Source organism: Canis lupus, chromosome 7 (assembly GCF_048164855.1).
Source record: "Canis lupus baileyi chromosome 7, mCanLup2.hap1, whole genome shotgun sequence".
Lineage (NCBI taxonomy): Eukaryota > Metazoa > Chordata > Mammalia > Carnivora > Canidae > Canis > Canis lupus.
Genome location: NC_132844.1, coordinates 7380213 through 7397369, shown reverse-complemented (window position 1 = coordinate 7397369; position 17157 = coordinate 7380213). Strand labels below are relative to the sequence as shown.

General features: G+C 39.9%; 1 protein-coding gene across 1 annotated transcript in view; it reads right to left on the bottom strand.

Annotated features, from left to right (window-relative positions):
- Window positions 1–10375, bottom strand: part of OSTM1 (osteoclastogenesis associated transmembrane protein 1) — a 35043-nt gene extending 24668 nt beyond the window's left edge. The window contains exons 1-2 of the mRNA XM_072831867.1: window positions 9913–10375; window positions 4489–4603 (exon numbers count right to left, since the gene is read on the bottom strand). Of these exons, the coding sequence (XP_072687968.1) occupies window positions 4489–4603; window positions 9913–10293 (496 nt within the window). The 5' untranslated portion in view covers window positions 10294–10375. The remainder of the gene's footprint in view (window positions 1–4488; window positions 4604–9912) is intronic.
- Window positions 10376–17157: the final 6782 nt, after the last annotated feature.

Below are 17157 nucleotides of genomic sequence, written 5' to 3'. Positions count from 1 at the left end.
CTGGTTGCTAGAGATGAAATTTCATGAGAACCTAATGCCAGACCATTGCTGAACATTTACATTTCCCTAGAAAATGTGCAACTCCATTAAAAATAATTTTTTTCACATTATCTAGTTTTAATTTTATGTAGTATTAATTGTTCTTTAGAAAAAGAGAGTATTTTACATTTATATTTTTAGTAAAAGACTATGCTTTCCAGAATATCAAGTATGTATATAACATAAATGTTAAACCTTTGTGGGCTAATTAAAATGTATTTATATTTCTTACAATAGAGACTGTGCAATGAATTTGTCAAGTAGTACTTTAAAAAAACTAAATTAGGCATTAACTCATGAACACTATTCAGATGAACAATCTTAAAGCCTTTTGAATTTAGTTCTAGACTCGGGATTTATAGTTCACTTACACTCTCTGAACCCTCATTCTACCTCATAAGGCTTATTGTGAAGCTCAAATGAGACAAGGGTTCAAAATTGAGAAATATTATTTACTTCCACTGCTAACTTATTACTCACCTTCTTTAGCTCCTCATTTTTTCCTTCCTTCCAATTACTTTCCTCACTACTTTGTAAGAGAAGATTATGTTGCTCAAGTAAGAATGCTTTATTAACTTTTGGTAAAAAATTGGGACACCCAAGGGGTTCAGAGGTTGAGCAACTGTCTTCAGCTCAGGGCCTGATCCCAGGATCCTGGGATCAGGTTCTGCATTGGGCTTCCCATGGGGAGCCTGCTTGTCTCTCTGCCTGTGTCTCTACCTCTCTCTGTGTCTCTCATGAATAAATAAATTTAAAATCTTTTAAAAAATTTTTTGATAAAAAACTTAAAGTTACTTGAATAACTCCTTAAAATTTTCAGAAAATGTTCGTACCTTTATTAAATACAGTTAAAAAGAACATTATTAGAAGGGTTCCCTGGTACTTCTGATAGATATTATTCTATTTAAGATGATTATTTTAGAATGTCCAAGAGAAAACAGCTGAGGAATACAAATTTATAGAACTATTTTATTTCCATTTAAAATACAGAATATAAGTTATGATGAAATTTTAAAATATGAATGAAAAATAAATGGAAGATAATTTCTTTTAATGCATAATGCTAAAAAAGAAAATAGCCAATCTCTCTGACTATAACATATAAATACTCTAGATTTGGACATTCTATTAAATTTTATGTATTTTTGAATAGGTATTAAATGCATATGGCATAATATTTAAAGGGTAAAAAGTAAGTTGGATGAAAACTAAGTCCTCTTAGTTTTCTAATTCTTCAAAAGATGTCACACTTCTCTGCACCTTGCTTCTTTCACCTGACCACATATCTTGACCAAATTAATTTTAATTAGGAAGTAAGCATTTCATTTATTCTTCAAAAGATGTTCAATCAAGGAATATTTTTTAAAAGATTTTTTTATTTATTCATCACACACACACACACACACACACACACACACGCAGAGGCAGAGACACAGGCAGAGGGCAAAGTAGGCTCCATGTAGGGAGCCCGACTGAGACTCGATCCCGGGTCTCCAGGATCATGCCCTGGGCTGAAGGCAGCGCTAAACCACTGAGCCACGTGGGCTGCCCAAGGAATATTTTCAAGATAAGATGGCTCACAGAAAAACAAAGTTACCCTAAGAATTTATTCTAAAGAGTTTTATAACTACTATATTAAGTAAATATGCAGCAAAATGTTTTCTTTCTTTTATTAACTAACTGGAAAAGAAAGCTACTTTTGAGTTAGTGAAGTCTTTGTCAGAAAATATCTTTTAAAGATAAGATGCTTTAGGGCACCTGGGTGGCTCAGGAGGCTAAGCGTCTGTCTTTGGCTCAGGTTATGATCCCAGGGTCCTGGGATTGAGCCCCCACATTGGGACTTCTCCCTCTCTCTCTGCCTGTCCTTGCCCCTGTTCATGCTCTTTCTCCTGTCAAATAAATAAATAAAACCTTTAAAAAAAGGAAAGAAAAGATGCTTTACCTCTCAAGCATAAAAATTAAGTCACACCTCACACCAATCAAAAGAAGTGAACCTCAATATATATCCCATTTATTTTAATTAATTTTAAATTATAATTAACATATTTTTTCTATATCAATAGATTTAAGGGTTTAAGAATATTTGAAAATAGCTCTCCTGGGATGCCTGGGTGGCTCAGTGGTTAAGCACCTGCCTTCTGGCCCAGGCCATGATCCTGGAGTCCTGGGATCGAGTCCCACATCGGGCTCCCTGCATAGAGCCTGCTTCTTCCCTCTGTCTATGTCTCTGCCTCTCTCTCTCTGTGTCTCTCATAATAAATAAATAAAATCTTTAAAAATAAATAAATAAATAAATAAATAAATAAATAAATAAAAAATAACTAGCTAGCTAGCTCTCCTATATAGGTTAAGCAAACTGTTCAATCATATTTATACTGGAAACTTTTACACCAAAACGTAAAGCTTTTGTTTAAAAAAAAAAAAAAAAGTAACTGTCAGCCAAGCCTCTGTTCAAATTACCAAAAAATCTGAATTATTTATTTATTTTATAAAGATTTTATTTATTTATTCATTCATGTATTCATTCAGTCCCACATCGCAGGGAGCCCGATGTGGGACTCGAACCTGCGTCTCCAGGGTCACGCCCTGGGTTGAAGGTGGCGCTAAACCACTGAGCCACCGGGCTGCCCAAAAATCTGAATTAATAGAGACAAAATTAAAAGAATCAATATTCAATATACTATGATGTACTGCAAAGAAAAGAAACTTAGCAGGGGTCTTTCTGCCATTTAGTTTTTCTCGTATGATCTAAACAAAAAGACAAGACCTTAGAAAAGTTAAACTCATTAATGACTTACAAGCACATAGATTTTTTAATACTGAGGATTTCTCCTGTCCATACTCTATGTTTTCTTTGCCTCTTGCCTAAACTATCCTAATAACTTCCTCACTGCTCTCTGGATGAAATTCCAATGGGATTTCATTAAAAGAAAAAATGAAGGCTCTTTGTAGTTAAAATGAGTGAAATCTTCTAGTGAGCACTGCATGATGTATAGAATTGTTGAATCACTAAGTTGTACCCCTGAAACTAATAGAACATGTAGATCAACTATACTTCAATAATATTTTTTAATGAAATACAGAAAACAAAACAAAACAAAAAAGCTTGGAAAGTACTAGGTTAAATGTTAAACATTTTTTAACCTGTAGTACTTCTTACTGCCTTTAGTATTCCATGTGCATGGTAAATATTTAAAATACTACAGTATGCAACCAATTCTTAATAAAATGCCTTGATAAACTACTCTATCAGTCAAGGTCCTATTTCCCTTTTCCAATTTTACCTCCCACTGTGCTCCCAGACCCTGAAACACCTACTAGTCTTTTATTCCTCTGTGCCTCTGTCCATGATGCCTCCCTCTCTGCAGTATCCTTCCTCTCATCTCTATTTATTGAAATTACGCCTGGCCATCCATAAAGGTGTAGGATCAAAAAGTACCTCCTCCAGGAAATCATTTCTAATTCTCCCCAGTTTATTTTCTACTTCCCCCAAGGATTCTATGACTTTATTAAAACATTTATTTGTCTGTCTCAGGTTATCCTCCAGATGTAACTTTCTCCCTCACTAAATTATAAAGCAAGGAAAACAAGAACTGCCTAGTACACAGTTGGTGTTCAAAACACATATTGAAATAATGGTTTTAACTTTTCCAAAGAGTGCCTGAAAATGATCTCATTGTAGTATACAAATACATATAAACCTGCAAAACTGGTAGAATGGATGTTACCACCTCCCATCACCACCATTTGACAGATTATAAACATCATAATTATTATTATATTAAACAGTTAACATTTCAACATTAACTATGTGCCAGCTACTCAGCTAAGTTCTTTATACAATTTTTGCCATTTAATCCTAAAAACAAGCATATAAGGTAGGTTCCATTATTATCCCCAATTTATCCCCAAATCAGATAAGGAAACCGAAGGTCCAAGAGGCGAAGTTACAAGCCCAAGGTCTGACTGCTAGTGAGTCAGGGTTAGCAGTGGCAGAGCTTAGAATCAAGGCCAGATCTGTCTGACTGCAAAGTTCATCCTGCCAACTGCTACACTTTTCTGCCTTTCAATATTTGCCCAAGTAATTCCCACTAATAAACCATGATGCTAATTGTAGTTCATTTAAACTTAGTAATAGGGCAGCTCCAGTGGCCCAGTGGTTTAGCGCTGCCTTCAGCCCAGGGCGTGATCCTGGACACCTGGGATCGAGTCCCACATCGAGCTCCCTGTGTGGAGCCTGCTTCTCCCTTTGCCTGTGTCTCTGCCTCTCTCTCTCTCTCTCTCTCTGTCTCTCTCTCTCTTGTCTCTCATGAATAAATAAATCAAATTAAAATAAACAGTAATAAAAAGTATTATCTAGCTTCAAAGATTTCAAAATTCACTAAAATAAAATCTGACATCTATACTATTGAACCACAACTGCAACATGAAAATGAAAGAATTACTTACTTGCACAATTTGCCTTCTGCCACGTGGAATTAAAAAACTCAGACAGAATCACAACTATCTGCATTCTATCTGCCATTAAGAGACTTCTGGCACAACTATGACTCTCTGATGTATTCTGTAACAACAACAAAAACAGAAAAATACAATCTGAGTATTTTTAGGCTTCCTAAATAACTTTAGGGAAAAAAACCTTATAAGAATAACTAAAATATTAGAAGCATTTTTAAACATTTTTTGATGTGATCAAATAATGATGTCATTAATTACACCTGTAATAAAAGCAGCTAATATTTATTGATACCCGGCGCACTGGAAAGGGAAGAAAATCTTTGTGCTTCTTAAATACTTGTTCTATTGCACAATTTCAACCACTTAGGCCCAAATTGTGTGCATCATATTTCTTACTTTTTATACATAGGAAAAAATTCTGGAAAGCTTTCATTAAAATATAGCACTGGTTATCTCTGAATAATAAAGCTATGGTGATTTTCTTTTTTTCTTTTTTTTTTTTGCTTCTTTTACACTGTCTAGATTTTCCTACAATGAACATACACTATTTACATAATTTCTTTAATCTGGTGGGTAAATGATGACAAAATATTTAAGTTTCATCTTCCGGGAAATTTTTGGTTCAAAATCCTTTAAACCACAAGAAAGCGTGACACACCAATTTGTACCCAAATAGTTTGTACCCACATAGAATATGCTTTCCACAGATTATTTTAATAATGAAACTCACACTATGCAAAAAAATAAATCCAAGTTCCTCAGTTATTTGATCCTTACCTATATCTTTTTTCCCATCTGCCCCAAGCAAGAAATTAAGTCATGCTGACCCCTTCAGTGTTTCAAAGTTATTTAACTCCTACTACTTACTTACCAGGCACTATAAGACTCCTGGAGTTTTAAGGATACAGAAAGTGTAAGGAAAGGCCATAAACACTGGGACTTCAAGAACCCCCCACAGGTTAACCACTGAGTCTTGTCAATTCTACCTCCTACATATCTCTGAAATCTATCCATTTCTCCCCATCACAATGGTCCCTACGTAGCCTAACCACTAGTTCTCCTATCACAAGAGTCTCTTAATTCATCTCCCTACACCTACTCTTCCTCTATCCTTCCCATTCCATCCCCTCCACTTTTTCTCATGTAACCTAAATGGTTTTTTAAAGTATAAATCTGATCACATTCTTCTACAGAATTAAACCTCTCAATAACATCTCACTGTTTCAACATAAAAGTCTAAAACCCTTAACATACCCCATGAGGCCCACGTGATTGGGTACCTGCCTACTACTTCAGGCTAGGATCACTAGCTCATAGTACTTTGAGTACTCAAACACACCAGACTCACAATCTTCACACCTGCTCCTTCTTTACATGTATACCTTCTCGTCCCTGCCCCACAATCTCTCAGAATTTAGATATCAGCTTTAACCACTGACCACTCTACCTACCACTAGCCCTAGTCAAGATCAGCTCTCTTGTCATATGATTTGGTAGTAGTATCTGGGGTTTTTTACTTTGCAAGACTTAACTGAATTAAATAATTGCATTGTTAATATGCTTAATGTCCGCTTTCCCTAACAGACTATAAGCTCTGCTCATTTACAGCTATATCCCTAGTAACTACTATTAACTGTACATAATAGGTACTCAATAATTTTCTTGAATGAATGCAGAAGCAGCATTACTTTCTGATCACTAATAAAAGACAGATTATTGTTATTCTAGGTTCTGAGTCTCTCTATATATCCCTAAGATTTTATTTATCAGTCTATACTTAAAAAAAGTATGTTGAACAGTTCCAGATATATACTCCTAATCTCTAACACCTTCATTAAATATATATACATATCTTTGTAGATCTACACCTACCTATCTATATAAATTTTTAAGCCAACCAAGGAGAATGAGATACAGCTAAGCAATTCAGAGTTTGGGGGTGTGGTCAAGGCATCCTAGCAGCTTCTCTGAGGATGCTGAACAGCTCAGTGAAATCACGATCGGTCTATACTAAAAGATTGAAAGTGTGACTCTAAGGAAATCAGTCAGTTATACCACTCAAGTTTCACAAATCACTGTATTCTTTACTTTCTGATAATAAAACTATATGTGGTCCTTGTCTCAGTAACTCCAAGAGGAAGTGACAAGAAAATAGAATTCTCATCAGACAATCTGTTAAATGAATTAGCTTGCTATAGCCAGAGAAATAGCTTGCTAATTTCTACATTTGATTCTTTTTCTCCTTGCTATATTCCCTTCCTCTCCCAATCAATCCATGGACATGGATTTATCCTGAAGAGATGATAAAGGATATCTTATTCAAAATTCAGCTCATAGGTTTTTTTTGATTAGCCCCACCTTGCTCTGTTCTCCTTTAATTCAACAACTCCTTCCCCCTTTTGCTGTAAACTGCTATTGTACAAAACATAACATTCCCATTGATGATTTTTTTCCTTCTTTCTTTTTCTCAAAATAGGTTTATTTCCCCAACTACACTGATAGTTTGAAGCTTGGGCCTTATCCTCCTTTTCCTTTTGTATTGTTTTACTAGCCCAATATTTAAGAATAGCATGTGCTTGCTGATTAAACTGATTTAAAGGAAAGACTGAGCCTCCGTGAGTCAAAGAAAGTACACTACTCCCTAGAAATAACCTCCCCAACACACACACAAACAAATGATTCCTTCAAGGTCACTTCTAAGAAACTCAGAACACTTTTTTTCCATCCATTACACATGATGATTCAATTCCCAAGCCAATCCAAAAAACTCTATTAAATCCATGAAGTATCTCCTAACTGTAGAAATCATGCTTTTGAGCTAGCAAAGCTAGCTCTCCCTTCCTTCCTCCCTCCCTCTTTTATTAACCCCCTCACAGGACCTACCACCACATGACCTGAAAAGCACTAAAATCACCAAAAATGGAAGGCAGACATACCACTTCCTAGATTCTAGCTCCTTTCTCTACTGAAGAAAGGAAGCAAAAGAGGTCAAGGTCTAGGATGAACTGGAGTGGAAATCCAGATTGAGCAAAGGGTTTTTCTGGGTTTGTTTGTGTTTTTGTTTTTGTTTTTTTTTTAAAAACTCTTTACTTTCTTCCTTTCACACAAGGGTGAGGTGAGCCTGGTGCCCAGATCATTGGTAGAATCTGATAGGCACAAATGAAAGGAAGTTTCTGCCCCTACCCCCAACTCTCTTGGGCAGTGAGGAATTCATGTGGAAATTCAAACACAGACTGGGTGATGACTATAATACTAGAGTTTGGGGTAATCTTTTAACCTCTTCCTAATTCCACAGTATCTACACAAATGAGGAACGCATTTGCTCCCTCAAAGGATCCAAGCTTTGCCTCATGACTCAATCATCTTGGCCACAAAACAACTCACCTAATTGCTCAAAATCCAATACGATGTCATATCATACCCTGCTAATAGTGACAAGTCTTGGGTACTCTATTTTTAGATCATAAGACAGGTAGAGAGGGATATACATCCACTTTGCTATACCTAATAGAAATATGCCTGGAAAATATTGCAGATAAGCCTAAATTTATTTAACCTATGTTAAAATCAAATACAAATGGAGACCAGATTTGAACATTCCCTGATGAAATAAAACCAGTTTGGTCATACAAACAGAAGTTTAATTTAGCTTATTTTGCAAGACAAGTGAGGTTAACTTGACCTGGGTCACCTCTTGCTTATCCCTTTGAAAATCATACACCAGACTTCTATTATTCCCCAGAATTGAAATGAGGCAACTACTAACCAATTCTCTTTAAGAAAATTCTTATGAAAAATAAAAAGAAGGTTCCTATATTGTAACCAGCTCTGTGAAGAATTAACAGTCACAGTCCCATACTACATACACTGCTTTATAACAATGAATCTCTGAGCCTCATTCCATGTTTTGCTTTTAGTGCTCCCAGTTTACAAACTGTCTTTTTTCATGTGCACAATAAACTTCTACTAATTGCCACTTCGGTGATTCATCGACTTTAATTGTTTCTTTCCAAACTTGAAAACTAGCTCTTGGGACTCCTGGGTGGCTCAGCAGTTGAGCATCTGCCTTTGGCTCAGGGCACGATCCAGGATCGAGCCCCACATCAGGCTTCCTGCATGGAGCCTGCTTCTCCCTCTGCCTATGTCTCTTCCCTCTCCCTCTGTGTCTCTCATGAATAAATAAAATCTTTTAAAAAGTGTAATAGTATTGGTAAAACCAGAAAAAAAAAAAAACTAGCTCTTTACAGAAAGATCAACCACATCATTTATTTCACGCAAATAAGTTTCCTATCTATGTAAAAAAAAAATGGATTTAAGTAATAGCAGGCTGACAACGCAGGATGCAACTCTAAGTTCGTATTTTGTCAGATTGACTATGATGTATGAAATAATTCCAATCACATTTTCGTGAGACTACTGGTCCTCTCCATACAAGAGGAACTTTCCCTCCCTATGATCCCAACGTCATTCTTCGTGTTTTTTCCTTTACAAGGCCTATCGGGCCCACACCTCATGACTCCTACCAGCCCTGACACTCTTACCCTTTACTACTCTAGACCCTGTAAGTTTCTTATTAGCAGGAACATGAATTCTCTCCCTTCCTTCCTCCCTCCCTCTTTTATTAACCCCCTCACAGGACCTACCACCACATGACCCGAAAAGCACTAAAATCACCAAAAATGGAAGGCAGACATACCACTTCCTAAATTCTAGCTCCTGAGAACTACTACTCTGTGCTAGTCTTCTAAGAGCTCTTAGAGAGTCACTTGCCAGGACCATGCCAGCTACTAAGCACTGGACGTCTGGTTGACCGGCTGCAGACTTGTCTCCATCACCAAGATAAACTCTCACATGTTATCTCTTTTGATCCTTGTAACAGTCACACCGGGCGGGCAGTTGTTTTTCTCCATTTTGCAGAGAGGAGGAAACGAAGATTACAAGATAAATTAATCCAAGACCAAGCTGCTGTGAAGTGGCGCCTCTGATGTTATCTGGCCACAATGCTCCAGCCTCCTAATCACTACTACACTCTCCCCACCCCCCTCCTCCCCCCCCCCCCCACCGCCCCAGCTCTTTGGGGTTTCAGGAAAGGGTCCTTCCTGGGAACATCAGGCAGGGATGGGAAGAAGCTGTGTCGGGGTGGGGTGAGGAGGGTAAAGGAGGGAAAGGAAAGGTGGGGTGAAGGGTGCAGGACCCCCGAGAAAAACAGCCCTATCGACCTGCAAACAGCAGCCACGAGGGCAAAACTCCAAACTCCGAGGCCTGTAAGGCCATCCGCTCTGACGGTGCACAGTCCCAGGCCAACCCCTTTTCCTTACAAACGGGGAAACTGAGGCTCCCGCAGTAAAAGCATCACTGCGTCCTCCTCCCCCGACCCACCACGCCCCGGAGGTCCCGGGGTGCTCCTCTACCCACCCCCACGGCTCGGCTGATGTTGTCCATCTTGCCGGCGACCTGCTGGAAGAGGGGGTAGCAGGTCTGACACAGGCGCACCGGCCGCGCGCTGCGCACCAGGCATCCGGTCAGCTCCGCGCTGCTGCGGGCGAAGTCCAGTAAGAGCTCCCGACACTCGGGATCCAGATCCGGCAGGCCGGGGGGCAGTGACAGCGGCCCCAGCCTTCCGCCCTGCAGCAGGCTCAGGGACAAGTCCTCCACCTCCAGCAGCCGCTGCTCCGACAGGAGGTCGTGGAGGACCCTGTGCGGGCTGCCCGCCAAGGCGAGCGCGCCCGACCACAGCAGCAGCAGCAGCAGCAGCAGCAACGACCTCCGCCGCGCCGCTGTGGCGTCCGGACCCATCGCGGGGTTCGCGCCCCCCCGCCCCCCGCGCCGCCGCCTCCCCGGCCCCCAGCCGGTGCCGCCGACCGCCGCCGCTTCCGGCTTCCTCGGACGCAGGCCGCGAGCCGGGTCACGAGGCGCGCGTCATGGCCCCGCCCCCTGCGCGCGGCGCCCCTCCCCATTGGCTGCCGAGGGGGCGGCGCGCGTGCGGAAGCGCGCACGCGGGGGCGGGGGCGGGGGCGGGGTCGCGCTCCCTGCCGGCTCCGAGCGCCCGGCGGGAGGGGCGGCGGGAGTAGGGCGACCGCCGCGTCTGACAACTGAATCTCGGGGACCTGGGCCCGCCGTGGGGGCTCCCTGCGTTCTAGAAGCCCGAGGACTCCCTTCGCACCGCAGACGGCCTCCGCCGTGGGAATCACGAGTGAGTTCCCAGAGAAAGCCCTGCTGGCAGGTGCCTTGGCAGCTTCGGCTTGCTGATTCCTTTGCCTAGTTCCCTCCTCCATCCCGTTGGGGAAGAGTAATAACATCTGTTGATTATTTGGGATCGTAGAGCCTAGTGGCTTCCGAGCTTTTTTTTTTTTTTTTTTTTCTTTTAACTTGAAACTGTCAACGCCAGCGATAACGGGAAAATTCCGTATGTGCATTTTCTTTTTTTTTTTTTTTTTTAAGGATTTTTATTTATTTATTCATGGGAGACACAGAGAGAGGCAGAGACCCAGGCAGAGGGAGAAGCAGGCTCCGTGCAGGGAGCCCGACGCGGGACTCGATCCCAGGACCCCGGGGTCACGCCCCGGGCTGCAGGCAGGTGCTCAACAGCTGCGCCACCCGGGCTGCCCCACCCCCACCCCCCATATGTGCATTTTCTAACACGGTAGCCCACTGGCCACGTGGGACCGTTGAGCGGTTGTAACGTAGCTCCTGCGACCGAGGGACTTCAGTTTTCATTGTGCTTCAAGGTAAATAGTCCCACGTGGGGCGTGGTGCTGGGCTGGACAGCGCAGGTCTAGGCTCTCTCCCCGCGTCGCGTGGTCCCCCGGCGGCCAACGTCCAGGCTCACCTGGGACTGAAGGGCTTCTCGAGGTGCAGCGCAAACCTGCATCCAGGCCAAAAACCCCTGCAAGGTGCAAGGTGCAAGGTACGGGGCAAACCGCAGAACTGCAGACTCCCCATTTCTGACACGATGGCCGAGGACGCTCTCTAGCAGGCGCCTGATCCCATTGCCCGGGCTGTAGGATGAGAGCTAATGACCCGCAAAGTGGTTTTCTGGCAAGTATCTGGCGGAACAACTTTGGTCGGAAAAAAAAAAAAAAAAAAAAAAATTCCTGGCTGTTTTGTGTCGTCCCGCTTTTTATTTTTGCCTTCTAAACTGCAGAGCTGCTGTACAAACTCCCATGCAGTTCACGGTGCTAATTTAGGTTTCCGAGGGCCCTTAAAGTTACTTTCTACCCTGTGTTTGGTTATTGTTTTTGCAATTCCTAAATTTGCTTGGGATGGCTACATTTTGTTTCATTTTCCTTACCAAGAGTCTAACTTAGTAGGAAACCTGGCTTCTACAGCAGTAAATGTATTTCCAGGGAAGAAGAAACAAGTTGTCTTAATTTTCTCCAATGTTACCCTGTAACTTTTAGGTCTTCCTATGTATTAGAATTATCCTTCTTAGAAGTTCTTTCAGACATCATAATGGGTACATTGCTTAAACTCCGTGAGAAGTAGCGCAGTCGGCAACGTAACAAATGCACATATTCTGACCTAATAAGTCCTCTTCTAGGAATTTATTTTAAACATATACTAACCTTGTATAGACATGATTATTATTTTTTTAAAGATTTATTTATTCATGAGACACAGGGAGAAAGACACAGAGAGGCGAGACACAGGCAGAGGGAAAAGCAGGCTCCATGCAGGGAGCCCAAGGTGGGACTTGATCCCAGGACCTGGATCATTCCCCGGGCTGAAGGCAGGCACTAAACCACTGAGCCACAGCCACCCAGGCTGCCCTAGACATGATTATTAATTGCATTGTTGTTTGTAAGAGTAATAGAATAGGTGGAAGAGAATGTTAAAGAAATCATGGCCCTTTCTCCCTTCCCTTCCTGGAACAGAGTGTCAAAGCACAGGTGAGAAAAGGAGAACGCGGAGGGTAGAGGGAAAGCATCAGCCTGATGGAGGGTTGGATCGTGAGTAGGGTAAGAAGACTTTCCATTCAGGGCAGGGGACAGCACTGAGTGGGAGTTTGCTTACATTCAGAAAGATTGATCAAATAAGAAAATAAATTAAGGATAATGGGGATCCAGTTTCTCACTCTCAGAGGAGGGAGTTACAAATATGAAAACGGAAAAGTCGGGGTGCCTGGGTGGCTCAGTCGGTTAACCATCTGACTCTTCATTTTGGCTCAGGTCATGATCTCAGGGTTATGAAATTGAACCCCATTTTGGGCTCTGTGCTGGCTGTGGAGCCTGCTTGATTCTCCCTCCCTCCCTCTCCTTTTGCCCCTCTCCCCCTAAAAAAAGAAAAAGAAAATGGAGAAAAGTAGAATGAACTCTGTAGTATTGGATTAGAATTAGCAATATCAGTGACTAGAAATATGTATAGATATAGAAATAAATATAGATATAAAGGTATATGTGTGTATATTTTATATATGTAAAGGTATATGTGTGTATATTTTATATATATTATATATATTTTGTATATATACATATATACATATATATGTGCACACATGCACACATGTGTGTGTGTATGTGTGGGTGTTTTTCCCTAGCTTTGTCCACTAAGAAGGCCTGGGAGCAGAGGCACCCCACTAATAATAAGGAGTACATATAAGACCCAAATGGTGGCTTCTAAATATTATTATCCACTAAAGGGAACAAGAATCCTTGAAGAAATAGCTGATTCTACCAGTAGGGCAGAAAAAGCACAAGTTTAGCTTGGGTCATCTTATGCCAGAAAGCAAGAAAATGCTCAAAGAATTAATGGAGACAGGTCAACATACAGAAGCCAGTTTGAATAGGCTCCCAATGGCCAAATCTGGGACAATTTGAGCATCAAAATAATGATGGTTAACATGTCATAATCCACTGAATAAAACAGGAAACCATGAGCCTATGTTGATATGTTTCATGAGACATAAGCTATTGACACATTTTCAAAGTCACCCTCCCCAAATACTTATTAATTACAAATGGAAAAAATGAGCAAATTTACAGTGGAGAAATCTGTCAGGCTCCACATTAATCAAATGGTCAACATGAGTATCATCACAATAAGATAAAGAGAAATTGTATGCCACCCGATAGAATGCAGTTAGAAGATCAAAGCATCACTTCTGTTATATTCCTGCCAAAGGCGTATAATATGCTAATATGAGAAAGCATATTATACTTTCAAGTATAATACAAGTAAAATTAAATTCATTCTAAAAAAATAGCCTGTAATCTTCAAAAATGTTTGGCTATAAGAGTCAGGGAAAAACTGAGGAACTGAACCTGACAGAAAGGACATTATGGGGATGACTAGTGAAATTTGAATAGGGTCTGAGAATTAGATGGTAGTAATATATAAGGTTGATTTCCTGATTTTTATAATTACATTATGGTCATGTAAGCAAATACTTTTATTTGTAGGAAATATATAGAAAAGCACTCAAGGGTGATAGCATATCAAGTCAGCAACTTACTTTCACGCGGTTCTCGAAAAAATGATTTGTACTATGCTTACAACTTTTTTATAAGCTTTAAATCATTTCAAACTCTAAAAAGTATATTGTAAAGGCAATTAGGGTACAGCAATACAGTAGAATTCTATGCACTTGAAATCTTATGTACTGATGTGGAACAATTGCCAAAATAAATGAAAAAAAGGTGTCAGAAGAAAAGAATTTTTAATGCTCATGCATGGATATGCACAGTTTCCAGAAGGTTACACAAAAGCTGGTCACTTCGGTAGAAGAGGACTTGAGGAATGCGGGAACAAAGCTAGGAGAGAGACTATTCATTGTAAACTTTCATACTTACAAAATGTTCCATGGGAGTATACTTCTTACTGAAATAAATTAATAAAAACTACAAGAATTCAACTTGTCAGCCATCAGTGGGCTCAGGGCATTTATGAATCCCACAAAACTTTGCAGAATTTGGTATGTATGTATGTATATTTTTCTGAGAAGAAAGTCATAAATTTAAGCATATTTTTATAGGGGTCTATAATCCAAAAGATTAACAACCATTAATTTAAAATAAACCTCAGGGATGCCTGGGTGGCTCAGTGGTTGAGCATCTCCCTTTGGCTTGGGGCGTGATCCCAGAGTCCCATGATCAAGTCTCACATTGGGCTTCCTGCATTGGGGCCTGCTTCTTCCTCTGCCTGTGTCTCTGCCTCTGTGTGTGTGTGTGTGTCTCATAAATAAATAAAATCTTTTAAAAAATAAAAATAAAAGAATAATAATAAAATAAACCTCAGTAAAATTTCTTCCTTCAAGTTTGAGTTACATTAAATTTGCTTTTTATCTCAGCTGTCTTAGAATATGTGGCACAAACAACTAAAGCAAAACAAAAAGCCGTAATTCATTGTGGTAGGTACTACAATAAACAAAGATGACTGGAACACTATTGTGCTCTCAGAGAATAGGATATAAAAATCAAATGTGTACAATAAAATTAAATATTAAAGGAGATAATGTGGAAGTGTTTTAGAAGCATTAAAGATAGAACCAATTTAGGGGTGTGGAAAAGAATCAGACATGTCTCCAAAGAGGACGTGATTTTTGAGTGGTGTCTTATAGAATGAATAGGAATTTACCCAGAGGCAGCTGCAAGACTTGTCTTAAAGTTGCATCAGTATGGCAAACACTATTTTGTGGGGTTTTTTTTTTTTTTTCATGCATTTGAGAGAGAGAGTGAGGGAGCATGGGGAGAGTCAGAAGGAGAGGAAGAGAATCTCAAGCAGACTCCTGCTGAGCCCAGAGCCCTGCTCCATCTCACAACCCTGAGAACATGACCTGAGCCAAAACCTAGAGTCAGACACTCAACCAGCAGGGCCACCCAGGAGCCCCACACTATTTTGTTTTCTTAGGGTTAATGGTGGAAATTATGAGGATGGTGATGAAGCCAATTTGTCCACCTACTTTTCATGCTAAAAAACTTAAGTTTTATCCCATAGGAAATGGGAAATCTCTTGAAGACTTAAGCAGGACAATAATAGAATCAGATGGGCATTTAAAAATGGAACTCTCACAGCAGTGTAGAAAATTTTTTTGCAGTACCGAGACTAAAGCATAATTAAAGGAAAAGATGGTAAAGGCCTAAAGGAGGCTAAGGTGGGAGTGAGAGAGAAGAGGAATTAGATTGAAGAGCTATTTATGATACAAAAGGAACAAGAATTGATGACTATATAGTTCTGGAATGTGAACCAGAGATGACTCCATGGTCACAAATTTGGGTATCTGGGTGAATGGTAGTACCATGGACAGAAATAGAGAATAAAGGAAGTGTAGGGTACATTTGGACTGTGATAGAAACAGTGAGTTCAACTGGAATTTTTAGTTTAGGTGCTTTTGATAGAGACACCCAGGGAGCATTTTAAATTACATATCTGGTATATGGTAAGTGGCCTGGGCTAGAGACTCAGAGTTGGAAATTCCTGAGGTTTATGTGATAGTTGAGTCCATGAAGGTAAAGGAGTCACCCAAGACTGAGACACTAGGATTAATTAATGCTTGTTAAAGACTACATTCATGAATGATATACACAGTAGCTACAAAATTTAAGAATAAGATCAAGGAAAGGTCTTATCTTGACTATAAACCTAATAACCAAAGTAATGCCACTGCCTAAATTCAGGTCCTTTGCATCTTACATTATGGCAACGGCAAAGGGCAGAGATCAAAGGAAAAATATATAAGAAATCCAGAGAAGAGGAAGAGAATTTGACCTGTAGTGCTACTCCAAATTCCTCCAGTAAACTAAAAACATGAATCAATTTTCACGGAAAATTGTCAAGAAAATTTACCTATGTCAAATTACTGTGTTTTGTATACCTGAAACTAATATAACATCGTATCCCAATTATACTTCAAAAAAAGAAAAAAGAAAAGGCAATATTATATGCCAATTAAACATTTTTTTAATTTACCCCAAATTTGGAAGTAAAGCAAAAGAGAGTCAGTATGCTGAAACATTGTTCAGCAGGTCCAAACAAGGATTATTTAATTTTCAAGTCTAGGAGAATAAACGTATGTTTGGCTCTTTACTATTTAGAGCTCAGACACTATGAAGTTATATGTTAATGTATAGATTTCTCTCCCCTAGAAAAGATAACCCTGCAAGTTATAGTTTGATTACCCTGAAGATCATTAAGTTTTGTATCTAACCTAGCAATCTAATCCTAATATTATTTTCTTTTTTTCAGTGTCAATATCCAGTTTGAGAGACATTAATTAATAAGTATTTGATGCATTTTATTTTATATTTGTATAAGAGTCATATTTTTGACTATTTGGAAATTACACTTTAATAGTTATTTCCTTTAGAACGTGCGGAATGGGAGAAAGTAAGGCTGTAAGCCAAGAAGATAATCAAAGATGATCAGACAAGGCCCAGAGACCAAGTCTCCCTGCTAACACCTTTTCTCTGCTATGATCTATTCTCATCATTACAAGCAAAGTGATCCTTTCAAAACCTGGATTGGGTCATGTCGCTCTTTAGGCTCCAACTCTACTAGTAGCTACACATCTTACTCAAAGTTAAAGGCAAAGTCTTTACTATGTCCTAGAAGGATCTACATGGTCTATCATCTACCACTCCTACCAGCCTGCCCTTCCTCCCTAACCTGCTATATTTTTCTCCCTAGCTCTTACTACCATATTTAATCCTATACAGTTGTTTCTTT